Below are 26153 nucleotides of genomic sequence, written 5' to 3' on the forward strand. Positions count from 1 at the left end.
TGCAGGTTGTGTGGAACCGCGTTGGCGCCATCAGGGCCCTTAGCTCATTACACCAGGCAGGGGCCAGGGCCAAAAAGGCCGTGAGCCAAGCTCAGTCCAGGCAAACGTCACTCTCGAACCCTGCTGCTTCATGGCGGTTTATAATAAAAAGTGAGGGTAATGTGCTGATGGAAATGTAGAATAGAAACCGCCACGGGTACTGACCCATATTCCTTCTTCTCCCCCGAGAGCCAGATTGGAGCAGTGGTTAAGAGCAGTGGCCTCTAATCTGCAGAACTGGGTTTGATTCCCTGCTCCTCCACATGCAGCCAGCCACGTGACTTTGGGCCAGTCACAGTTCTCTCGGGTCTCTCAGCCTCACCGGGTGTCTGTTGTGGGGAGAGGAAGGGAAGCCACTTTGGGACTCATGAGGCCTGCTGGGTGACCTTGAGCCAGTCACAGGCCCTCTCAAAGCCCTCTCAGCCTCACCTGCCTCACAGGTGGTCTGTTGTAGGAAGAGGAAGGGAAGATGATTGTAAGTCACCTTGAGATACCTTCAGCTAGTAAAAAGTGTGCAAAAAAACCCCCTTTTTTTTTTGGTAGGGGGTATATTTTTTCTTTGGAAGTTTTCTAGCTGTACTTTGTTTTCCTTTATTTTATTTTATTATTGGATTTCTGTCCCCCCCCCCCTCCCCACGAGGGCTCTGGATGTTTTGTAACATTGATTATGACACAAAGCCTCAGAACAATTAGTTTATAATTTGAATTAAAATTAAATGCTCTTAGAACGTTTAACTATCAACCCACTAACAAAATTCTGCCTGACCGACTAACCCCTCCCCCCCAGCACCCCAACAAGTGTCTATGGCAGGAGACGTCTTCCATTGGCCCAGGGAACAGAGGGGAAGGGGCCTGAAGGGCGCATGGATTGCCAGTGGGAAACGAAGGGTTGGTTTTCTGTTTCTCTGAAGCCGCTGCTGTGCTCAGTGCAACTCCCCAAAGTATGCTTCCTTTTTTATTTGACCCCCCCTGCACAAACATACTGTCAAGCACAAGGGACGAAAAAGGCCAGTTGGGCCAGGGTGACTTAGGTGGAAAATGGACAGGTGCAGTGGAATCGGGTTGTGGGTGTCCTGCACAGTGCAGGGGGTTGGACTAGATGACCCGGGAGGTCCCTTCCAACTCTATGATTCTATGGGACCTCATTTCCATGTTCTGACCATTGCCTCCCATGAGCCAGAAGGTTTTTCCAATGGGATGCAAATAACGCAATCTAGAATGGGAGCGAGTCCCTGTCCCAGGACATGTTTTCCCTCGGAGACCTCCTCCAGGGGCCAACGCCTCCTGGGCCCCGCCTCTGCAGCCATTCCCACCCCTCCCCAATCCCCACAGGTGTTGCGTCGCTGTCTCCGGCGTTTTGGCCAGCGAGCCCTGTTAAAAACTGCTGCCCAGTGTCCGATTTCTCTGTGTCAGCCCTCCCAATGGACGGCAGCTGTCTTTTCCCCTCTCGCCCTGTCACTCGAGTTCCTTGTGGCGTTTGGACAGCAAATCTTTTGCACGTTAAACCCGGGAAGGGTCGAAAGTCCTTTTTCCCCTCCCTCTATGCTTCCCTAAAAAGTGAGATGTTGGGGAGGAAAGCGAGGAAGGAACTGAGTTTTTGGGGGGCAACCGACTGATGCTTTTTGAAGGATCGAATCGGCAGCCGGTGTGAATTTTTATCCTGGAAGGTAAGTGTCTTCCTTCGCTTCCCCCCCTCCCCAGCCCTTGCCATCATTGGCTCCTGGGACACAAATTGCCCCCCAAGGTCCCTTGGCCTTGCCTCTCCCCCTCCCCAAAATGCACTGTTTCTTTTTAGCAGCGCATTTCCCTCGCTGTAGTCAGAATGGCCTCTTTCGCTTTCAGAGGTAGATGAATTTGCATGTGGCTCCCTGGGCCAGACTTAAGATGGCCGAATCTCCCATCCCGGCAGAGGGTGGGGAGGGAATGCAGACTGTGTTGGCCTCGAAAAGCTGACCTTTGTGGAAACCTGTAGGCCAGATTGTGTGTTGGGAGCCCCTGTGAACTCTCAGCTAGCCTTTTCGAACCAAAGTTTTGAGATTCTTAGAAGTGTTTTCATTTTTGTCGCACGGCCGACGGACAGTTGATCGACCCCAAAAGAGAGGATCCTTGCGGCATTTGCTGCCTCTTCATGGTTTTGTGAAGGAGGCGTGTTTGTGTGGTGGGTTTGGCTGAAACGCAAGTCGTGTTTCATTTGTCTGTCTTATCACCCTCCCTTGTGGCTCAGGGCCGTTTACATGTCCCGGGGTGGTGGGTGGGGTGTTCTTTTCAAAACATCGAAGACCGGAGGGACAGGCATTTGAATCCGGAGCCTCGATTTTGTACCAGAGGCCATGCTTCATTGTCGTAGCTCACGTAGGTGACGCGAGCGGATAAGCAGAAGGCCGGGCAGCTCTGATGAAACCTCTAGGACAGGGGTAGTCAAACTGCGCCCCTCCAGATGTCCATGGACTACAATTCCCAGAAGCCCCTGCCAGCGAATGCTGGCAGGGGCTTCTGGGAATTGTAGTCCATGGACATCTGGAGGGGCGCAGTTTGATTACCCCTGCTCTAGGAATCCGAGGCTTGTGGCTTCCGTCTCTGCTGGGACTCGGGATCCATTTGTGGGCACGGAGACTCCAGAGCAGCCACCCACTGGAAGGGCCAGATGCCTTTCCGCTGAGCTGCAAATGACATCAGCAGTGGATGCCAGGGGCCCGGTGGGCATCTGGGCCGCACCTTGGCTGTGTCACTGTAGGGTGGGGTGTAATACTTACATGGAAAGTAAGGTCCAGGGACGCTAGCTGTGCTGGGGACGAGAAACGTCTTCCAACTTGGACAGTGAGGCTCGGCTCCTTTCTTGGTGAGAAGCCCTCGACACTTTTTAGAACTCAGTGGCTGGACGAGCATGTGTTTTTCACACGTGCTGCGTGGAACAAATGTGATCGCACCGAGTTCTCGAACCGATGGTTGACCGTACAGGAAGGATGATTTTGCAACCAGTGTTTCAAACTTCCGGATTTCGGTCTCAGTCGGGCCTCGATTTATAATTGGGATCGGCGACAGACCCTCCGTTACCCGCACCGGGATTCAAATACGTAGAAGAGTAGTGACAAGAAGCATTTCTGAACCGCCCTCTCCCCCTTGCTCCTGCTTCACTGGTACATAGCCATGGCTTGTGCGCCGCACACTCAAGAGTTAAGGCACTTCCGAAAGCAGATGGCCCAAAAGACCGGGTGCATGGCAGCCGTCTCTATAGAGGAAGGGTGGCCACACAGCAGCGCTCCAGATGTCCATGGACTACAATTACCATGAGCCCCTGCCAGCAGGGGCTCATGGTAACTGTAGTCCATGGACATCTGAAACGCCGCCGGTTGGCCACCCCTGCTCTATAGAGATGGAGTACCCTGCCTGCACCCCCTTCAGTGTTTGGCCTCATTGAGCACTTCTTTTTTGGGTCCGAGATCCTTTCGGAACGAATCAGTTCTCGATTCTTTCCTCTCCCTCTTGTTTAAGAGAGCCAGTTTGGTGTAGTGGTTAGGAGTGCGGACTTCTAATCTGGCATGCCAGGTTCGATTCTGCGCTCCCCCACATGCAGCCAGCTGGGTGACCTTGGGCTCGCCACGGCACTGATAAAGCTGTTCTGACCGAGCAGTGATATCAGGACTCTCTCAGCCTCACCCACCCCACAGGGTGTCTGTTGTGGGGGGAGGAAGGGGAAGGCGACTGTAAGCCGCTTTGAGCCTCCTTCGGGTAGGCATATAAGCGGCATATAAGAACCAACTCTTCTTCTTCTTCTTCTTAAGTCTGCCGAATGCTGAGAAATCAACCCAGGCTTTCTTGGGGACTGAGTGGGCAGGAGAAGTGTGGAGGACTATCTTCTCTGTCACCCCCCTGTCATATCAAATGGATGGAAATGGCAACCCCCCCCCCCAAAAAATAAAAAATAAAAAAACCTTGTTTGCTGGTCTCTTCCTCCCAGAACCACTGGGACCTGTAGCCCTGCAAGTGTGCCTAGAGCAAACCTTTTTCCACCTTTTGACCATGGAGGAGCCCCTGGAATACATATTCAGGCTTAGAGGACCCCTGGAAGTGATGTCAGCTGGCCTCACTTCCCAGCCACGCCCCCCGGAAGTGACATAACCAACGGCACCCTTTGCTCTTCTTTCACTCCCTCCCCCTACCTTTACTACTACTATGTTGGCTTTGCCTCGTGTAGGCCGGAAATAAGGGCTTGATTCCTCTCTGCCATGCCACAATCAGCTCCCCCCTCCTTGATTTTTACACCCACGGTCTACAGGTAGAGGCAGCCAGTTTCCTAGTTTGTGGGCATTTAGGCAAGAGGGGAACGGCTGCGGACCCCCTCTGGAGCTCCTGCAGACCCCCAGGGGGCCACAGACCCCCGGTTGGGAATCCTTGGGCTCGAGATTTGCAACAGAATTCCCAGACGCTTCACCAAACTACGCTTCCCACGACTCCTTGCAGGAACTCATTTGTGTTGTGACAACGTAGTAGTTTTCCTCTTGCTTGCTGCGTGTTCCATGGCTGATTTCAGAAATTATTTTAGGACTCAAGCACGTGCAACCCTGTAGTATTGTCGAAGATGCTGCTGCCCCTTCTCCCCCTGTAACTCTCAAGTTCGGCACTCAAGCTGATTGAGGGGGATCCAAATCCTTGTTCCACCCGTGAAATGGTCCAGCTTCACCATAATAAAGAGTACTTTGGATTCAGCTTGAGAGAACAGCCCCGGGAGGACAGACTGCTCGAACCTAAACATATAACACTAATATAACGTTGCAACTTGGCGTATCTGTACTTTTCAGAAGGATAATAAGAATAATTCTTCTCTCTGTATCTGGCTTTGTTGGTTTTTTTTTTTTAATCTTCCCTTACTAGCTTGTCTTGCAGTAAAAAAAAGACATTGAATGTGCAGGCAAGCATTTAATGATAGCATGAACGGCGGAGATAATGCTCTAAATCCAGCGAGAGGAAACGACTGTGATTGCTGTTCCCAGAAGATATAAATGCAGTGAAGTTAAAAATTGAAAGTGCCAAGATCCTTTTTCACCCACTCTTGGAAGCATGGCCATGGTGGGCCAGTTTTAATCATTTGCACCAACTTTGCATATATTTGGTTCTAAGTTTCTCATACAGAATTCAAAGGTCAAGACGCTTGCATTGCCTCAGTGCTTATTCTGTGTTGCAGGGAGCTCCATCAGAGATTAAAAGGGATTCCGACGTTTGCTACTGAAAATGCCACAGGAATGCAGTGTAGGGTGGTGAACCCACCATGGCTTGCTGTCAGAGTTAGCCACCACTCTCTGTAATGTGTAAAGTGGCTAAGAAAGGAAAGCAGGAGACTAGCACAGAAGGAAGACTCTTCTGTCACTTGTATACTCTTCTGGTTCCACTCTCAAGATGTTCCCTAGCTTCGGAGAATAGGTGCATGTGGAAGCCAGTTCTTTTTGTTGTCACGAGATGTCCTGTTCAGAGATGGAGGGGCATCTCAAATAAGAAGCTCTTCCAAGCTGTTTTAAGAAGAGAGGATTGGCAGCAGATGCTACCAATTCATGGCTGGACCACCCAAGACTGCCAGTTAAAACATCATTTACCTGCATGATTTTTAGAGGCATGTTAAACATGCATGCTCTGGGACTCAGCATGCAATGTGTGCTCTTCGTTCATACCTATGTGCTAGACACGGTGTAGTATAATGGTTAAGAGGAGCAGACTCTGATCCGGAGAACCAGATTTGATTCCTCGCTCCTCTTCCGCTTGAAGCCTGCTGGGTCGCCTTGGGCCAGTCACAGTTCTCTCAGAGCTCTCTTAGCCTCACCTGCCTTTCAAGATGCCTATTGTGGTGAAAGGAAGGGAAAGCGGCCATAAGCTGCTTTGAGACTCCTTTCAGTGGAGAAAAGTGAGTATTAAATGTTCGCTTTTCCATATAAGGTGCAGAGAACCCAAACGGTCTCTTCTGCTACCTACTTAGAAGCTGCCAGATATTTGCTAGTGGTCTTCTCATGTGGGTCGCCCAGAAATCAGACTCCCAAGGTGCCGGAGGCATGATAGTTGAGTTTAGCGTTCTTCCACTAGATTCAGGCCTTGACCGTTTGTTCCCAATGGATCAGTTATGCCGTTCAAAGTCTGTGCCACAACGTACTGGACTAGTTTCCCATTTCAAGCCAGATAACTCCAATATCAAGGAAGCCTGAAATGAAATTATCTGCAGACGCTGACCAAGAGTAGCCTGTGAACCTTCCCAACTTCCATATTGGATAGGCCGGAGGGCAGTTTATGCAGTCCGCAGGTTCAAGGGGTGTGGAGCTTTCTCCCCTGGGGGAAGTGTTCGTCGTCCTGCAGGAGCTTCCGGCGTTCTGCAGTGCCTGCAAAATGGAGCTCTTCCGCCAGGTTTATGGTTGAGGCTGGCATGGTGAGAACATCTGGTGGGGGCCCCAGTACTAAGAGGTGCAAGCAATGTAAGCATTTGTCATCTATGCTTCCTTTTCTCACTCCTCTGTGTAGATGGGGGGGGGGGGCGGATTAGGAGGTTGAATACCGCCATGTCTTTTTAGGATTTTGATTATATGGCATGGTTATGTCCTGGAGTGTTTTAATGGGGTTTTTATATGGGCAAATTGTACCCTGCCACAAGCTGGTTCTGGGAATGGCGGGTAGTAAGTCTACCCAGTTTGGTGTAGTGATTAGGAGTGCGGACTTGTAATCCGGCATGCCAGGTTCGATTCTGCGCTCCCCCACATGCAGCCAGCTGGGTGACCTTGGGCTCGCCACGGCGCTGATAAAACTGTTCTGACCGGGCAGTGATATCAGGGCTCTCTCAGCCTCACCCACCCCACAGGGTGTCTGTTGTGGGGAGAGGAATGGGAAGGCGACTGTAAGCCGCTTTGAGCCTCTTTCGGGTAGGGAAAAGCGGCATATAAGAACCAACTCTTCTTCTTCTTCTAATAAATAAATAAGTAGATGGTGTGATTCAGGAAAAGTTTGACCACTTGCTTCTGCTGATTATATGTAAAACTAACTCCGTCATGTAGATGTGACACCCCCCCCCCCAGGTAAAGCTGCCCGTCTCCAGGTGGTTGTGTAATTATGACTCTGAAACAATAGTAAACAATGCTTCCAAAAATGCAAAACAGCCATTTAGAAAGCGTCATCAAGACAATCATTAGAAATGACCAAACAATATTGTAAATATGTGTACAATCATGCAACAGTACAAAAAATAATTCAGGCAACAGCTCAACGGGTTAGGATCATAGGATCATAGAGTTGGAAGGGGCCAGACAGGCCATCTAGTCCCACCCCCTGCTTAATGCAGGATGAGCCTAAAGCATCCAGGATAAGGATCTGTCCAGCTGCTGCTTAGAATCATAAAATCATTGAAGTGTTCTTTTGTGTGTGGGCATCCAGGCCATCTAGTCCATCCCTCTGCTCAATGCCATACGTGCCTAAAGCATCCAGGATAAGTATCTGTCCAGCCGCTGCTTAAAGATTGCCAGTGAGGGGGAGCTCACCTGAAGTCCAAACAAGGATCCGGTAGTCCCCTGTTCTGCTGGGTGGCTTCTACAGCGGACCCTAATAGACTTCAGTTGGAACTGTTGGAAATGTTGAACATTTGCCTGAATTATTTTTTTGTCCTGTTGCATTATTGTACACAGATTTACAGTATTGTTTGGTTCTTACTAATAATTGTCTTGATGGAACTTTACAAATGACCGTTTTCCCCTTCTGGGAGCCTTATTGACTATAGTTTCAGAGTCACGAGTACACAGCCCCTTCCTTCCCCCTGGTGCTTCCCATTGACTGTGTGGCTGGGGAAGCCCTGGGATTACCAAACTCAGCCCCCCTCTCCCCAATCTCCAGGGATTTCCCAACCTGGAGCCGGCCACCCTGCAGCCACAGCACTCTGGAAAGGATGTGCCAGTGACAGTACGCTGGATACCAGCTCTTGACTTTCGGCTAGATTTTTGTCTTCACAGCCGCAAGGGGATGCTGATGAGATACTGGAAGGCAGGCCCAGACTTTGGTCCCTAGCAGTGGCTTCTCGACCAGCTAGGAGTTTCTGTTCCTGTGTAATCAAATTAGAGCCTCTTGTGGCGCAGAGTGGTAAGGCAGCAACATGCTGTCTGAAGCTATCTACCCATGAGGCTGGGAGTTCGATCCCAGCAGCCGGCTCAAGGTTGACTCAGCCTTCCATCCTTCCGAGGTTGGTAAAATGAGTACCCAGCTTGCTCGCTGGGGGGTAAACGGTCATGACTGGGGAAGGCACTGGCAAACCACCCCGTATTGAGTCTGCCATGAAAACGCTGGAGGGCGTCACCCCAAGGGTCAGACATGACCTCGGTGCTTGCACAGGGGATACCTTTACCTTTACCTTTACTTCTCAAATGAAAAGGCAGGACTCAAGCTTGCCGGGAAGCTCATCTTAATCACAAAAGCATCGGCCCTGGTAGCGGCTACTCATCGGCGGATCAGATTTCTCACCCATTCACGTCGCTTGCATTCTGGACACTTGGTCCAATGGATGGGTGGAGGGGGGGCAGAGAAAGATGTGATTGTGAGCCTGGTCTTGTTGCAAGCGGTTAACAATGAGAAGCTAAACAGGACGAGGGAGCTGGTTGTTAGCCGAACGATGCACTTGTCATCCCGCTTTGAACATAACGAACGTAAGGCGGACCGAGGAAAGATTTCCGGAGGCAGCAGAGCAAAATGCTCTAGGATTAAGATGTGCTGCGTTGTTCTGCCAACTGGAGTTGTTGCATTGGCTAAATAAGGACAGGGGTAGCCAAACTGTGGCTCTCCAGATGCCCGTGGACTACAATCCCCATGAGCCCCTGCCATGCTGGCAGGGGCTCATGGGAATTGTAGTCCACGGGCATCTGGAGAGCCACAGTTTGGCCACCCCTGGTCCATGAGGACCCTGGCGACTGCTGCTGGACAGATAGCTGCTCTCAAGCAGCGTCTGTGTGGAACGTCCCCTTGTACTTTCTGCCTTGTGTCCCTTGTCTCTGTGGTGGCTGACCCTGGATGTGCTCAGAGATACTCTTATGTGTCAGGGGCTAGACCCCTGCTGCTTTCTCCACATTCTCGTTTTTCCTTGCTTCTGTGTTCCTTCTGTGTTTCCCAAGGCACCATCCTGGGAACCCCTGGGCTAGACAGCTGCTCCGGGCCCAGTTTGGTGCATGTCTTTTCATCACAGGGTATCGCCCCGGAATCTGAGGAAGGGCGGCTTGGGAACGTAAGGATAGAGCTGGGATAGATGGAATGTCTTTCTTCTCCAGGCTAACTGGCTAAGAGGGGAGGTCCCAGGTGTTCTATTTCCCCCAGGCAAGGGGACACCCACTACCTGCTGGCTGGGCCCTGGTCCAGTGATGTCACAGGTCCAGGCAGCATTGCCAGTCACGAATGCCTAGGTCCCAGCTGAGATCCACCCCATCCGGGAGGGCACCGTCTCTCCCTCGGAAACAGCAGAGCCCCCTGCGTTCTGTCCGTCCGTCCATCTTTTATCCTTTGCATCTCTCTCCCTGCAGCATGACCGAAAAAGAGATTCTCGAGCCACCTGCGTCACCCACGTCCGAAGGCGGGAAAGGGGTAAGTGCTGTGGGGGCTGCTCCGGATGGTAGGAGATCAACTCCCTTCCGTGCCCTGGTTCTTGTCGTACCAACAGTGGGAAAGTAGCGCCCCTCGTAAAACTGTAGGACACCGATTCCTTCTCATTGGTTGTGGCCATGGGAGCCACGATCATATGTGCAATCCCAGTCCATCCCAGTCCATCCCAGTGCTCTAGTCCCAGTCACCATCACCACCGACTTGCCTAGATCCCTGAAGCTTCAGGCTTTGGCAGTCTGCCTTTGGTGTCGTCTTGCCTCGTAGGTGCAGCGTGGCCCGTGCTTTCTGCCGTGGCTTGGGATACTGTTTAGCTGGCTTGTGCAGCCGTAGTCTCAAGCCGTGCTCTCTCTCTCTCATAGCTGGGATCCAAAAGTGCATCGCTTCCAGAACAGCCAAGGGGGCTTTAAATGTGTTTTTTTTTCCTGTTTGCCGCAAGCAGAAGACTGTTGCACCATATCCAAAGGGTGGCCAGTTGCCCTGGGTGGAGGGCAAAGCGGCTTAGGGTCTGTGAGTCTTGAAGCTGTTTGCCAGATGAAAAGAGCAAGGAGAAAGGAAGGTGGATGAAAAGGAATTTGGCTGCTGCAAAGAGAGCCAGTGTGGTGTCGTGGTTAAGAGCGGCAGCCTCTCAACTGGAGAACTGGGTTTGATTCCCTCATTCCTCCACATGCAGCAAACTGGTTGACCTTAGGCCAGTCACAGTTCTCTCAGAGCCCTCTCGGCCCCACCTCCCTCACGGGGTGTCTGTTGTGGGGAGAGGAAGGGAAAGCGATTGGAAGCTGCTTTGAGACTCCTTAAGGTAGTGAAAAGTGGGGTACAACCCCCCCCCCCAGTTCTTCTGTTCTCAGCTTTTCCGTCTGTGTGTGGCTCTTTCATGCTCCCCTGCATGTTAGTTTGGGTTCCACCAACTGGATCTGCCAGGACCCTCTGTGGTGGACAGCTTTCCCTCTCTCTCACCTGTACACTCCACGTACCCTTAAAATCTGCTGGCCACCACCTGAGGCCTGACGCCCCTACCCAGGATGCTCAACCTCAAAGGTTGGTAACCTGAAATGACCTCAATCTGCTTTTGAACATCCATTCAGTTTCTAAAACATGATGGGCTGCTCTTCAAGGGAGTATCTCAGCTTTACCCCTTGCCCCAAATCTAGGGTACTGTAATAATAATAATAAGAGTTGGTTCTTATATGCCGCTTTTCCCTACCCAAAGGAGGCTCAAAGCGGCTTACATTCACCTTCCCTTTCCTCTCCCCACAACAGATACCCTATGGGGTGGGTGAGGCTGAGAGAGCCCTGATATTACTGCTCGGTCAGAACAGCTTTCTCAGAGCCGTGGCGAGTGCAGAATCGAACCTGGCTTGCCAGATTAGAAGTCCGCACTCTTAACCACTACACCAAACTGGCTCTCACAGTGTTAGGCTACCTTGCAGGGTCACTGAGGCTATATTGCTCTAAGGGGCTTTGTTGAATTGTTAGGAAGTAAATGGGTGGCCAAAAGGCCAATCAGCATATTTGACCACAAGCAATGTGATTGGTCGCTAGCCCTGCTTCAAATGCATTTCTGTGGATATTTGGTCCTCCGGCCCAGCATTCCTCATACTGCAGCTCTTCCCACCAGCCAGGCAATTTATCTTCTTGCCACTGTGGGGCCCTTCTTGCTCCGTGGCGGTGTGGAGAGTAGCCACAGCCTCTGAAAAAGTTGTCATGTGTGGTCACCTCCACCCAGTGGCACGGAGGCCCCTAGGGCTGTGTGCGCTTTGAGCCCCTGTTTGCATCATTGTGAGAGCACAGAAGTTGAACGCTGGCTCTTTCTCTAGTTTTTTTTTTGCCACAGGTGCTAAGGATGTTCTCTGTTTTACTTGTTGCCGCTTGTGTCTCTGAACTGCTTCTGAATGTGTCAGAGAGAGGGTTGTGTGCGTAGGTGTCTGAAGCGGCCGTTCCGGGCTTTGGACACCGCCACGCACAACCCTAGTCGGAGGCGTGTGTGCTGACAGCGCTGGTTGCCAGGGATCCTGATTGGCATCAGTCAGGTGCTTATTTCCACCCCATCCACCCACCCACACCCACACCCACTCCCACTCCACCCTGCCCCGCCCCACCCCAACCCCACACCCCTGCCCCACCTCGGCCCCCCCCCCCAGATGCAGAGGCTAAAGCAACTTTTCCAACGCAAGTCCAAGGAGGAGCCCGTCCAAGAAGAACTCCAGGCCAACGGGGAGCTGGTCACCCCCACAGGGGGGCCCATCTATTACTTCGAGGAAGAGGAGGAGGATGAAGAGGAGGAACCCGAGCCGCCGCCCGAGCCAGAAAAACCAGTCAACGACAAGCCTCACAAGTTCAAGGATCACTACTTCAAAAAGCCCAAGTTTTGTGACGTCTGTGCCCGCATGATTGTCCGTGAGTCCTACCAGCGAGAAGCACAAGGGACGGGGGGGTTGGAAGTGTACAGGGAGGGCTGTTGAAGATTGGTTTCCGGATCGGCAAGGCAGGAAGGGGACCAAGTGGTGTGGCTTCTGTCACCTCAGCACCTCTGTGCTGGAGAGAGTTTAAACTGCCACTGGAGAAGGTGGTTATCTGAGGTAGTAGGTGAGGGAGCTTTGTGAGGAGTAATCAGAAGGATTTTGGGGTGGTGGGAGGGGGATTAACCTCAGAAAGGAAGATGGGAAGGCACAAAGTTAGAGAGAGGAGATGTGGGTTGCCTGTGATCCACGGTGAGCCGTGTGTGGAGTGAAGATGTTGGCTCCGCCCACCATGTGTCACGGGAGACTGTGTTATCGTGGTGTTATAGCACTCACTTGCAATGGGATTTTGCTCTGTGGACAAGCTACTGCTATAGCGCAACAATAGCACAATATCTAATGACTAGAAATAAAGCCCATTTTAGCCAGGCATAAAATGGGCGCTAGGACACGGCAAGGCCGCTCCAGCGGCCGGGAGAAGGCGGTGCCCCCCCCCCCACCGCCAGCGATCTTCAGCCTCCTCCCGGCCGCTGGAGCTCCATGCCATTAGATACCACTGAAGGCCTTCCCCAACTCTCACCTTCTTCCAGTTCTGCCTCCAAATCTCCAGGTATCTCCAGCGATCTCCAGCAATCATCGCAGACGCGGCGAGGCCGTTCCAGCGGCCGGGAGAAGGGGGAGGGCCCCCCCCCCCATGAGCGATCTTCAGCCTTCTCCCGGCTGCGGGAGCGGCCTCGCCGCATCTGTGATCCGGCGAGGCCACTCCAGTGGCCTGGAGAAGTCAGCGCGGCCCCCGCATACCTGCTCCTTTCCGGGCAAGTTGCAAGGATGTGAGGCTTCAAAGGAGCAGGGCCACCACTGCTCCTTTTCCCGCATCGATGCGCAGTCTATGGCGGCCAAGGAGGCACTTTGCGCGCCTCCCCATTGCCTCCTTGGTCCAGGATTGACACTCGGAGGGGCGAATCAGGATTCGCCCCTCTGAGTTTTGATCCCGGACAGAGCCTGCCCTAACTCCTCCCAACTTGCCCTTACTCCTTTATTTAATCTGCTCCTGCAAGATGTGCAGACAAGCTCATGATGGGGGTGGGGCCATTCCCACAAGGTTGGGTGTGTCTGTGTGAATAATTTCTTTCCCAACTTTGAAGTTCAGGGGAGGGAGACAGAGAAGGAACTATTTCTTCAGTTCTCTGTAGGGTGGTCCACCTTCTGGTGAGACCTGGGGTTACAACTGATCTTCAGACCCCAATGTTCAGTTCTCCAAGAGAAAATGGCTGCTTTGGAAAGTGCACTATAAAAAATTATACTCTGCTGACTTGTCTCCTCCCACCCCAAACCTCACGGTCCCTGGGATCCACCCCCCAAATCTCTAGGTCTTTCCCAAACTCAGAGCTGGCATCACATACCTATCCCATTTATGCCTATAAATTGAAGGCTGGTGAGATACGTGGCTGTCCTTTGTGGTCTCTGGTATTGATTTGGGAAATAATTCACTGATCTTCCCACCCATATATTTGGTACCCAGCGTGACTAGCTTCTTACCTGCCTTCTTGGTGTCGTGGTTAAGAGTGAAGGCCTCTAATATGGAGAACTGGGTTTTGATTTCCCACTCCTCCATCTGTAGCTAGCTGGGTGACCTTAGGCCGGTCACAGTCCTCTCAGAACTCTCTCAGCCTCACCTGCCTCACAGGGTGTCTTTTCTGGGGAGAGGAAGAGATTGTAAGCCATTTTGTGACTCCTTTGGGTAGTAAAAAGCAGGCTACAAAAGACCAGCCCTTCTTCTTCTTCTAACTGGCCTTGCCACCTACCTTCTAACTGGCTCCACCAGGCCTATGGTTGAGGTCTGACATCAGCCATCTGAACTCACTGACCCCTCTGTACCCACCAAGCTATACCTCCCTGTGAGGACTATGCTATTTTTCCGCACCCAAATTTCTAAGGACAATATTGTTTTCAGTTTTCTCAATCTTTTTTAGGTTCCCAACTAGATTTCAGGTTGGGTTGGGTTCCCCCTTTTTTGCTTCTTGTTAGGATTTGAAGAAGAAAAATTGGTTTTTATACCCCACTTTTCACAGCCCACAGAAGTCTTAAAGCAGCTTACAATCCCCCTCCTCTCCCCACCACAGACACCCTGTGAGGGAGATGAGGCTGAGAGAGCTCTGAGGAAACCATGACAAGCCCAAGATCACCCAGTAAGCCTCAAGTGTCTCAAAGCAGCTTACCTCACCTTGAGAGAGCTTTGAGAGAAACCACTCTGTGGGAACAGCACTATCAGGACTGTGACGAGCCCAAGGTCAGCCAGCTGGCTGCATGTGGAGGAGCGGGGAACCAAACCTAGCTCACCAGATTAGAAGCCACCACTCTTAAACAAAACACCAAGCTGGCTTTGGGAGACCCTGGTTCACATCTCCACTTGTGCCCTCATTGGGTAACCTCGGGCCAGACATGCTCTCAGAGGGCTGTTGTAAGGAGAAAATTGGAGGAGAGGAGAATGACCTTCATTGCTTTGTGTCCCCACTAGGGAGAAGGACAGGACAGAAATGAATAAAATTGAAATATTATCCTCCTGGTGAGAAATGGAGGACTTCTAAGTAAGCTCATTCCCCAGCTCCTCATCTTCTTCTCTCTCAGGTTTAGTAGAGATATTCTTGCTACGGCACTCCTCAGAGAAAGAGCTCCCCACATGCTCAAGAGATGCATAATGCCTTAGTACTGGTGGGAAGGATGTTATCTGGCACTTTTCCCAAAGAAAGTCATTATAAGTATTTTTCTCCAAATACCCATAGGAGAATGCCAGTCAAAAGCAGTCCCTTCCCCCTCTCAATTCTCCGTTGGCCTTTAGAGTCTTTTCAGGTGACAATCAGTTTTTTCCTACTCCTTGTCCTGGTACACTACAGCAGAAGTGGAAGTCCTAGACCAGGCTATCTCAGCCAGGATTTCCAGAATCCTGGCTGAGATAGCTTCTTGGGGCTTCTTGATGGCCCTGGAAGGGTTTCCCGAATAAGTGGGAGTTAATTTATTATATATTTTTAATTTTGTTACACATTTATCAGGTGATATGACCATAAATGGTACGTTGACCCACCTATCCCTCTCCCAAAATGGTCAAAGATGGGCCTGGTGGGAGGGGTAGGCGTGTCCACAGCTATGCTTCCCAACCAAATTCTGCAGAATCGCGCCACTCCTGGGTTTCTCAAAGCCTGAAGAATGTTTCAGGGGTTTCTCAAAGGTAAAATAGTCAAGGAAGACTGTTCTAGAACATCTGTGGACTATATCCACTCTAGGACTTGTTTATCCTGGACTCTATGGAATGCCCTATTCTCCTCCCTCTGAAGTCTCCATTTCCATACAGGGAAACTGATCTCAGTAGTCTAAAGATCACTTGTGATTCCAGAAGGACGCCAGGCCCCACCTTGAGGTCACCAACTCTCATTCTGCACCTTTACAAAAGCAGGTGATAGAATTTTTGAAAGTGAGAGCTGGCAACGAATGAGCCAAAAAACAAGTCACAGCAGTAAGCCCCTGTTTCTTAACACAGGCCTTCCCCAATTAAAGCAGCAATCAAGAGTAGAATTTGGAGCAACACTCACAGGGCAAAGCAGTGGAGTCGATCACGATTTAGAATACTGAAGTAATATAGGTGGGTAGATGAGGTGTAGAGTTGGTGGCGGGGGTGTAGGGGGGAGGCCAGTTCCAGGTTGGGAAACTCTGTCCCCAGAGATTTGGAGATGGAGACCAAGGATGACTGACCTCAGTGGGGCACAATGCCCCCCAAAGCAGCCATTTTCTCCAGAAGAACTGATTGCTGCAGTTTGAAGATGAGCTGTAATTCTAGGGGATCCCTAGGTCCCACCTGAAGGCTGGCATCCCTAGCGAGGTGCAGAAGTTTACTTTTCCTTGTTGGCCGCAAGCAAGGTGTCAAAATTAAAGTTCAGCTTAGTTCAGCTGGCCATGGGGATTGGGACCTTGTATGGCATTCGAATTTCATTTCCTATCATCTCTGTGGGTATTTGGGACAGACCTGCCCTTAGGGATGTCGGTGGTCCTCGGATCTTTATTGATAGACCACCAGAACTAGATTGAGGGGGGAGTGAAGCCTTGTGTCCCCCCACCTTGCCTTCAACTAGCTGCTTCTTCTTTCTATCGTAGTCAACAACAAGTATGGCCTAAGATGTAAGAACTGCAAAACTCACATCCACCATCACTGCCAGGGCTATGTGGAATTTCAGCGTTGCTTTGGCAAGATTGTAAGTGTTCCTGCTCCCCCTGCCAAAGTTGTTTCCCCCTACCACATACTGTCTAATTCTAGGAAATGCCCAGGCTTGACTACTACAATGTGTTGTGGGGGGGGGGGGGCTGCCCTTAGAGATTGTTCAAAAACTTCAGATCCTTCAAAAGATCAGTTATGGAATTGGGTCTTGAAAAGACTTGAAAATCTTAATTTTGTTCTGGAACTACCAGGGTCTTAATTCTCATACAGGATTATAGGATTCAGTTTTTTCACCCTTGTGGTTATGTACGCAAAACAAATTGCAGCAATTTTTAATATTTTAGAACAGGCTTTTTCAACCAGCGTTTCATGAAGGCCCTGGAAGCGTTTCCTGAATGAGTGGGAGTTAATTAATTTTAATATATATATTAAATTTGCTAAACGTTAATCAGGTGATATGACCATATGGATTCTTTCTTATGGATCCAGTGGATTGTCTTGGGCCAAGCAGCTGTGCCTCAGTTCCCCATCTGCAAAAAGGGCATGGTGGCAGCGCTTTCCCGAGGGGTGTGGTGAACACTGCAAAACCTACGTGGCAAATCGCTAAACGCTATTTGGAAAGAGAATTCATTTTTCAAACGCGGGGGTCCGAGATGTACGTCAAATTTAAGAATGGGGGCTGTCGTCGTCTGCTTAGGAAAGGGGAATACATGAAATTGCCTTGTGCTGATTCAGACTGTTCTGTCTACTCAGCAGCTCTCCAAGGTCCCAGGCAGAGGTCTTTCACTTAATGCCGGATTCTTTAAGTGGAGATGCTGGGGATTGAACCTGGGACTTTCTGCATGCCAAGCCGAGGCTCTGCCACTGAGCCCCAGCCCCTCTCCAGTGTATGCCCTGGCCTCATTTTGCAGAGGCACTTGTTCTGCTTGCTCTCTCCTGAACTCTTGCTAAGGACTGGTGCTCGTCTTTGTCTTGCAGCCTCCAGGTTTTCGTCGGGCTTACAGCTCTCCCTTGTACAGTGCCCAGCAACAAGGTGAATAACTGAATGCACCCTCCCATGTCTACCTTCTTTCACATGAGCACACATGAGCCAGTGTGGTGTAGTGGTGAAGAGCAGTGGCTTCTAATCTGGCAAACCGGGTTTGATTTCCCGCTCCTCCACGTGCAGTCAGCTGGGTGACCTTGAGCCAGTCACAGCCCTGATAGTGCTGTTCTGACTGAGCAGTCCTGTCTGAGCTCTCTCAGTCTCACCTACCTTGCGGGGTGTCTGTTGTGGGGAGGGGAAGGGAAGGTGATTGTCAGCCACTTTGGACCTCCTTTGTTTTGGTCTATCAATGTCACTATTGCCTCTCTGGCAGTGACTCTTTGGTGTCTCTTTGGAGTACTTTCCCCATCATCTACTGCCCGACCATTTTCACTGGACGTGGCAGGGATTGAACCTGGGACCTTCTGCATGCAAAACAGAGGTTCTTCCACTGGGCCACGGCCCCTCCTCTTGCCATACACTGCAACCTAACCTGTTGGCTTCCCTCTGCAGCTAACCGATCCGATCCCGTGTTTGAGACGCTGCGGACGGGTGTTGTGATGGCGAATAAGGAGCGCAAGAAAGGACAGGAGGACAAGAAGAATGTGAGGACTTGGATTTGGGGAGTGCAGCCTAGATGAATGACATGCCTTCTAGCGACCACAGGGCAGGGCACCCCAGGTTGGAGGAAGCATGTTATAAAGGGCTGACATGACATAGAATTTAGGCTTGTCACCGCCCACCTAGACTCTTTCTTTCTCTCTGCCTTTCCCTGCCTTTCGATATTCACCCCTTGCCTTCACAGCTCACTATAGTAGACCAAAATAAAAACAAACACAAAACCGTATTTTAAAAGAATTAATTAAAAGTTGAGATTCAGAAGACGATATGAAACCCTGCTTAAAAGAGCGAGAAAGCTAGTTGAAACATTTTTTAAATTATTATTTATTTGTAAGGTCACAGACCAGGGTGTAAACTGCACGGAGCTTTTATTCCAACCCCAGAACGATACAGTCCCTGCCCTCTACACAGAATGCGATTTCTGTTTGGATTTGGGGCGATTTAAATTTTCTTTCTGCAGCAAGAAGGATTGATCCGGAGTGACCCTACCTTTATTGTGCGATATCATGGAGTGCTTTTAATGCTCAATATATTTTAAAATCCGGATTGGGAAACCAAGCTCCGTGGTAGAGAACCTCTGATAGGCCACACCTGGTCATGAGACAAGCTTGCCTTAAAGGAGAAGCCTCTAATTTCTCTCAACTTCTGTCGGTCCTGGATTTTTCCTCCCTCCTCGGCCTGTTCGATCCTCTCCCCCACCCCTCCAAGAAAAGAAAGAGGCTCCCTGCTTGGTTCCTCTCCCCCCCCCCCTTCAAGAAAAGAAAGAAAGAGGCTTGGCTCCCCCCCCCCTTCTGAACTACCCTAACCGCGTGCAGAAGACTTTCCTGTTTCAATTGGGGGGGGGGGGGAGGAAGACCCGAGTTCAAAGCGATCTGAATTCAATAGGATTGACAATGGAATAAACAAAGTAAGTGCAGACTCTACCCAGGATAATTGAAAGAACTTAGAAACTGCCTTACTAATAGCTGCCAAAGAGAGCGCTCAAGTCAAATAACCAAAGGGGAGGGCATTTCTATAATGTTGGTGCTACCAATAAAAAGGCCCTGTTCAAAGGGTTGTGCATGAAGCAGGGCCTTACCAGATGATCCGGAAAGGTTCATAGTTATCACCTCACCTGTATGAAGGGCCTTAGCTCTCAGCATGACCGTTTCCTCATTTTAGCCTCACTTTGGATTTCCTTTAGATGCTGCAAACTTTGCTTTCTGCATTTGGGCTCATTTCTCCCTCATTTTCCAGGCTGTAATTCGCCATACATTTTCTGCATTGGGGTCAGACGGAGGCAGTCTCCCATGATGCCTTGCTCCCTTCCCCTGTTCCAAAAGGGATTTTTTTTAACAAAATGGAGCCTGCTTGCACCTTTCTTTTAATTACATGTCCTCAATCGCCTTCCCTCTCCCCCCGCCCAAGGTGTTTTGCTCTCTCTTGTCCTGTGAGCCATTCCTGAATGAATGGGCGTTAATTAATTTTTAAATATGTTTCTAAATTTGTTAAACGTTTATCAGGTGATATGACCATATATGATCACGTCGACTTGCATCCAACGGCCAATGGTGGGCCTGGAGGGGTTGAGAAGGGGAGGGGCCCCGGGTGGGCGTGTCCACAGCCTTGATTCCCAACCACATTCTGCATGATCTGGGTTTTCTCTGAGCCTGAAGTATGTTTCAGGGGATGCTCAACGATAAAAAAGTTGAGAAAATCCACTCTGTTCATTTACTCAGAATTAAAATTTGGGGGTGGGGAACGACTCACTACAAAGACTGGATCTCTCTTATAGTTCAATTCAGGTGAAAAAATGGTGTTTTACTAAAAGGTAAAGGTGTGCAAGCACCGAGTCAAGCCTGACTCTTGGGGTGACGCCCTGTCGCGTTTTCATGGCAGACTCAATACGGGGTGGTTTGCCAGTGCCTTCCCCAGTCATTACCGTTTACCCCCCAGCAAGCTGGGTACTCATTTTACCGACCCCGGGAGGATGGAAGGCTGAGTCAACCTTGAGCTGGCTCGTGGGATCGAACTCCCAGCCTCATGGGCAGAGCTTTCAAACTGCATGTCTGCTGCGCCACAAGAGGCTCCTGGTGTTTTACTACCATAATAGAAAAAACATGTTCTCACAGACTTATCTCTCCCTTCTTCTTTGGTAGCCATTGGCTGCTATGATGGAGGAGGAGACGGAGGCGCCTAAGATAGAGGGCGGCAAACAAGAAGAAGGTAAGTGCCCTGGTGAATGTCTTCCGGAAGAGCCCTGTGTTTCGTTCGCTTGCTAGATATCTGATCTGATGCTGAACTCACGCGGGCAAATCACAAATGAGGGTGGTGAACACAGCAGAGGGTGGTCAGAGTGTAGCCCCAGTGCTCCAAATCTTTCATCCTTTATATTTGATTGAAAGGTGCCCAATGGCAACCAAGTATGTACAAGAGCTTTAATACCGGGGAGAATCATTGCGATTAATTTCAAACTACCTGCCTCATAGTCAAGGAAGGAAGGGGAAGGAAGTGTGACGCTAGGCCAGGGGTAGTCAAACTGCGGCCCTCCAGATGTCCATGGGGGGATGGCATGATCTGCAGGCTATATTTCACAAACTGGAAGACCAGCTTGGATTCTTGTACACTGGTGTGGGAGCCAGTGTTTGCTGGCAGGGGCTCCTGGGAATTGTAGTCCATGGACATCTGGAGGGCCGCAGTTTGACTACCCCTGCGCTAGGCCTATAATTTAACATCCTGAGAATCTCAGATTTGATTTTTTAAGGCAAATTTCTAGTCTATTGAAGAAGACTTGAAAGACTCGGGAGGCGATTCAGTGCCCATCTGTGCTAGACTAATGAAGAGTGAGCTATGTGTAATGCCAGTGCTACAAAAGGGCTTGGCAGGATTCCCAAAGGATGCAGGACGTTGGTGCCAGTCGAATTCCTTGTCCTGTGACAAGCAGGAGAATAAATGAGGTGCACAAAGCAAATGTACGCAGGTTGGCATTGATGTTTGTTGAAGTATTTGGCTATTTTGGGTGCATGATTCGGGTTTCTTGGCTGCAGAAATGGTGCAGCATGTAGAGGACCTTTGAGATTATTTGATATGGCAGATAGGATGTTGAACCACTGGGCTAGAGACAGTGGAAGCGATATGTTTGGGAGAGCTTGTGGTCTTTTGTTTAAGGGGCTTGTGCCAATGAAGCGTAAACATTCTAAGAAGAGTCAACAAAACTGGCTTTACCAGAAAGTCAGTTCGTTCGCTGTATTAAATGGTGAAGTTACACGCATCGTACTGAATGATTAAAGAACCACATATCAGATTGTTCCCCGAGAGCATTTCTACTCTAAATGTCAGGAACTGATCATGAGATTGTCCACGTGCAAAACAGTATGGTTGTGTGGAGCAGAATTTCTCTTCCCCCTCTCCCGAAATTCATTCTTTTAGAGAGAGTAATTTCCCCCCTTGTTCTCCCCCCTCCCCTTTCAACAGAGGAATTTCTTTTTCATTTTTCTCTGCCTTTTCCTAGGTGGTCGTTTAGATGCCCTTTTATAAATCGAACTCTTGCAGGTTTCTTTTCTTTTAATTGGGATTATGTGACTGTTAGTAATATATAATGTTATTTTGAATCCAACTCTCTGGTCCCAGGACAAGGTAGCTTCCAGCTCAGCTTCCACTTGTAGGAATATAAAATCAGTTCAGTAGCACCTTTAAGACCAACAAAGATTTATTCCGGGCGTGAGCTTTCCAGCGCAAGCACTCTTCGTCAGGAATGTTTCACACTTGTATGGAGACAGATGGGGCCAGCAGCAAATGGTGGGGTGGATCACTGGCATAGAGAGTTTTATTTCTACTATGTTTTTGTGAACCACAACTGTATTCGAGGGGTCTGATTGGCTGGTTTAGCAAAGAATTATCACAGGGCTGTATTCGAGTGGTCTGATTGGCTGGTTTAGCAAAGAATTATCACGTGGCTGTGAGTGGATGCTGTGACACAGTTTACTAATATAACAGGATTAACTTTTGCCACGGCACTGATAAAACTGTTCTGACTGAGCAGTGATATCAGGGCTCTCTCAGCCTCACCCACCCCACAGGGTGTCTATTGTGGGGAGAGGAAAGGGAAGGCGACTGTAAGCTGCTTTGAGCCTCCTTCGGGTAGGGAAAAGCGGCATATAAGAACCAACTCTTCTTCTTCTTCTATATTCCCACTGTCAGGATGGTCAGTTCACAGTCTGAGGAAGAGTGCTTGCACTCGAAAGCTCATGCCTTGAATAAATCTCTGTTGGTCTTAAAGGTACTAGTGGACTCTGATTTTGTTTTGTTAGGTTTCCTTTTGTTTTGATGCTACACCTCCAAGGGCAGTGCTCTAGCAGAAGGGCAGAAAGGTTTGGGGAGGCTGCGCCTGTCTTTGAGCCTTTGCAGAGTGACATCTTGGACTTGTGCAAAGCATCCTTTCTTGCCTCTTCCTCCCTTCAGATCGGATTGGAATTGATCGGAATGAAACTCCGAATTCCCAAGAAGGAGGAAAGAAATGAATGGGTTTCAGGGAGGAAGTGGGTTAGGAGAATTTCTCTTAGCAGCACGAATGCAAAATATTAGCTCAGCAATTCAGCTACGGCAGACTTTGGCAAGGATGAGAAAGCAGGCTATTCAGTGGTCAGCACATTGGTTATCAGTGATGTGCATGCCGCTAATTGGCAAAATAACAAAACGAGTGTCGCCTTGCTCTGCTTGCATACTTCAGACAAATGATTGCTATTTATTAAGCACCTAAAAATGTTACGCGCGATACCAAAAAAATTAAATTAAACATCTTTTTTTTCCAGCCTCAAGGTAAAATTCATTTGGGGGGGGGCATATATTCAAGTATGCTGAACCTTAGTCTCGTGGTCTTAAAGGTTCACAAAGATGTCTAAAGGTTTTCTTTTTTTGAGGGAGGGGGTATTGGACAGGTAAAGCAAGTTGGTTAGGAAGTAGGAAGATAAAACGTAGGAAACTTACTCTTAAGCATATGTTTCTGCACATCAGTGTGTCAGATGCCAACAACTTGGAAATCCATGTGAGTGACAGTCAAGTTACCAGAATCACACAGTTTTGTTTTAGATGCGAGTCAAGCCCCTTGTGCAAACTTAAATGGACTCCGGGGAATGGTAGAGGACAGGAAGGCCTGGAGGATCAATGTCCATGGGGTCGCTATGGGTCGGACACGACTTCGCACATAACAACAACAATAACAATAACAACAAGCCCCTTGACGAATTGACTTGGTGCTCTGAGCAAAATCTGCACCGAACGCCCTATCATGTGGCAGACTCTGCTTCCTTGTATTATGGAATCATAGAATCCTAGAGTTGGAAGGGGCCATACCGGCCATCTAATCCAACCCCCTGCTCAGTGCTTCATGTGCTGTAGAGTCATGAGCGCATGAAGGCGGTGAATCAAAGCAGCTTTCTCATAAATGTCATGGGGCTGCTTAGGAAAGAGAGACCTGTCCTCCCTCCAGTAACTATGCCACCCATGTTGCTGTGTGAGGATGCGAATGCATGAATAATTCCCAGCCTGAACAGATCGCCTGCCTTTGCCTGTTAGCAAACACCCAGCCTTGATGGACCGAGAATAGAGTGAAAAATCCCAGCCATGGAAGACCTTCTTCCTGAGTCAACAAAGTTAAAACAACAAGAATTGGTAGACGCTGAGGAAAAGTCTCAAAAGCAAACTACATTTCCCATAAGGCAGTGCAAGAATGCTCATCCATCTAGAAATTGGTCCGTATCTGAGCAGTTCACCTGCCCTTGCCATTAAGGCAAGGTAGAAATGAGGAATGTGTTGCCATTTCAAGTCAATCACTGTAAAGTGTTTAATGTGTTGTGTACTTAAGGAATGTGACAAACAGCAGATGGGGAGAAGGCAGGAGACGTGGGAAGCTTTGGGTAAACGACATGTTGATCACACATGTGCAAGTAGCTTTTTCCGCACCACTCGACGTGCCTGACTTAATCAAACACGGACAAACCAAACATTCCTCTGAATACATTCCTCTTTTCTCCCCCGCCCAGGAAATCCAGAAGGAGAAAAGAAGGCGGAGAAGAATACCCCAGACGATAAGGTGCCTGCCCAACCTTCCTTTGGAGTGTGGGGGAAAGAAACAAGAATGTACCTTTCTTTTTTAAAAAGAGAAACTGTTGCTCAAGTTGGCTGGAACTTGCATGCATTGACCGCCAACCTCTGCACCTTAATCCCGGATATGTGTCTGAGCTCATTGGAATCAATTTAGGAGATGAGCTGGCTTCATGTGGAGGAGTGGGGAATCAAACCCAGGTTTTCAGATTAGAGTCCTCCTCTTGTCAACAATATCTGCAGATTTATCTTGGTAGCGCTACAGCAGTGCATGAATTAGGGTTGCCGGCTCTGGGTTGGGAAATACCTGGCGCCTTTGGGGGTGGAGCCAGGAGTGAGCAGGGTTTGAGAAGGGGAGGGATCTCGGTGTAATATAACGCTATGTCCACCCTCCCAAGCAGCCATTTTCTCCAGGGGAGGAAACATGCTGGGGAGGGGACAATGGAGAAACCAAAAGTCTTCTTTATTTTAATAACGAATGCCAAAATGAGGCCCTGTATGCGCAACTCATTTTCGAGGACGATTCCTTCGTCAGTGGCTACGGTACCTTAAGTTCAGGTATTCTTATAAAAACATCTGAATTATTCTCCTCACGGTAGTGTTATCTTTAAGGTACCCAGAAGACCAGGGGTAGACAAACTGTGGCCCTCCAGATGTCCATGGACTACAATTCCCAGAAGCCCCTGCCAGCATTTGCTGGCAGGGTCTCCTGGGAATTGTAGTCCATGGACATCTGGAGGGCCGCAGTTTGACTACCCCTGCAGTAGACCATAGGTTCATCTAATTCAAGAAACATTCATTGACACCTCAAAATATTAACGGGGGATCGATGTATCAAACGCTGGCTCCAGTGATGATCCCCCCGATGAACTTATGGCCTACTAGATACTTTAAAGATAACCTTACTGTGAGGAAAATCACTCAGGCATTTTTATGACGATACTTTAACTTAAGATACTGCAGCTACTGATGTTTTTATGAGGATACTTTAACTGAGGATACTCCGGCCCCCGATGAAGGAATTGTCCTTCACTGCTTGTTTCCTTCACTGGTCAGTTTTGCTGGCTGGTGGACGGGTCTTTCTGTATTGCTGATTTTCTCCAGGGGAATTGGTCTCTGACACCTGCGGATGAGCTGTAAAAGTGGGGGATCACCAGGTTCCACCTGGGGACTGTCATCTCAAATGTCAAGGCTATCTCCAGCCCCCACCGGGAGTCCGGCAACCCCAGCAGACTAGGCCTGTGAGAGAACTGAGTCGAAATTCCTCTGCTCGCGGTGTTCCCATAGGCCTCTCTCTTTCCTCATAAACTACCTCACAGGGTTTGTCAGAGGCCAAGATGCAGGAGAGGGGGAACAATATCCGTTGTCTTGAGGAACGGCGGGATAAAAATGAAGTAGATCATGTGAGAGATAAATGTCTGCCATGAGGCAGTGGCTAATTTGCACCACCCCCAAGTTTAAGGAGCCAAAGTACCGGGAGCGGATGCCTTTGGGGAACTCCTGATTCGGACTGCTGTTAGGAACTTCATTGCCCTGCCTTAAAGTGTGTTTTTATTCCCTCGGGCAGAATAAGAAGCAGCAGCCTGGATTTCCACAGTCGCACTATTTCATTGCACTTTATCGCTTCAAAGCCTTGGAGAAGGATGACTTGGATTTCCAGTGAGTGCTAAGGAGTGCCGTTTGTCACCTGTCCTTCCAAGTAGAATAGACCAAGCTCAGAGGATCTCTGTCTGGCGGGGAGGGGGGTGTCTCAGCACAGGGGTGACTGGGCTGAGGCTCTTCATCAACCTATCTATCTATCTATCTATCTATCTATCTATCTATCTATCTATCTATCTATCTATCTATCTATCTATCTATCTATCTATCTATCTATCTATCTATCTATCTATCTATCTATCTATCTATCTATCTATCTATCTATCTATCTATCTATCTATCTATCTATCTATCTATCTATCATCTACCATCCATCTGTCCATCCGTCTGTCTGTCCACCTACCTACCTACCTATCGCCTGCCTGCCTGCCTGCCTACCTACCTATCGTCTGTCTGTCTGCCTGCCTGCCTGCCTGCCTACCTACCTTCCTACCTATCGTCTGTCTGTCTGTCTGCCTGTCTGCCT

General features: G+C 49.4%; 1 protein-coding gene across 2 annotated transcripts in view; it reads left to right on the forward strand.

Annotated features, from left to right (window-relative positions):
• Window positions 1–1442: 1442 nt before the first annotated feature.
• Window positions 1443–26153, forward strand: part of STAC3 (SH3 and cysteine rich domain 3) — a 30325-nt gene continuing 5614 nt past the window's right edge. The window contains exons 1-9 of one of the 2 annotated variants that reach the window (XM_077329211.1): window positions 1443–1706; window positions 9561–9621; window positions 11778–12033; window positions 16242–16339; window positions 17281–17335; window positions 17840–17931; window positions 20086–20152; window positions 23968–24017; window positions 25596–25687. In XM_077329211.1, the coding sequence (XP_077185326.1) occupies window positions 9562–9621; window positions 11778–12033; window positions 16242–16339; window positions 17281–17335; window positions 17840–17931; window positions 20086–20152; window positions 23968–24017; window positions 25596–25687 (770 nt within the window). In that variant the 5' untranslated portion in view covers window positions 1443–1706; window position 9561. The remainder of the gene's footprint in view (window positions 1707–9560; window positions 9622–11777; window positions 12034–16241; window positions 16340–17280; window positions 17336–17839; window positions 17932–20085; window positions 20153–23967; window positions 24018–25595; window positions 25688–26153) is intronic. The other variant, XM_077329212.1, reaches the window with a different exon arrangement.

This window comes from Paroedura picta, chromosome 3 (genome assembly GCF_049243985.1).
Source record: "Paroedura picta isolate Pp20150507F chromosome 3, Ppicta_v3.0, whole genome shotgun sequence".
In the NCBI taxonomy this organism is placed as follows: domain Eukaryota; kingdom Metazoa; phylum Chordata; class Lepidosauria; order Squamata; family Gekkonidae; genus Paroedura; species Paroedura picta.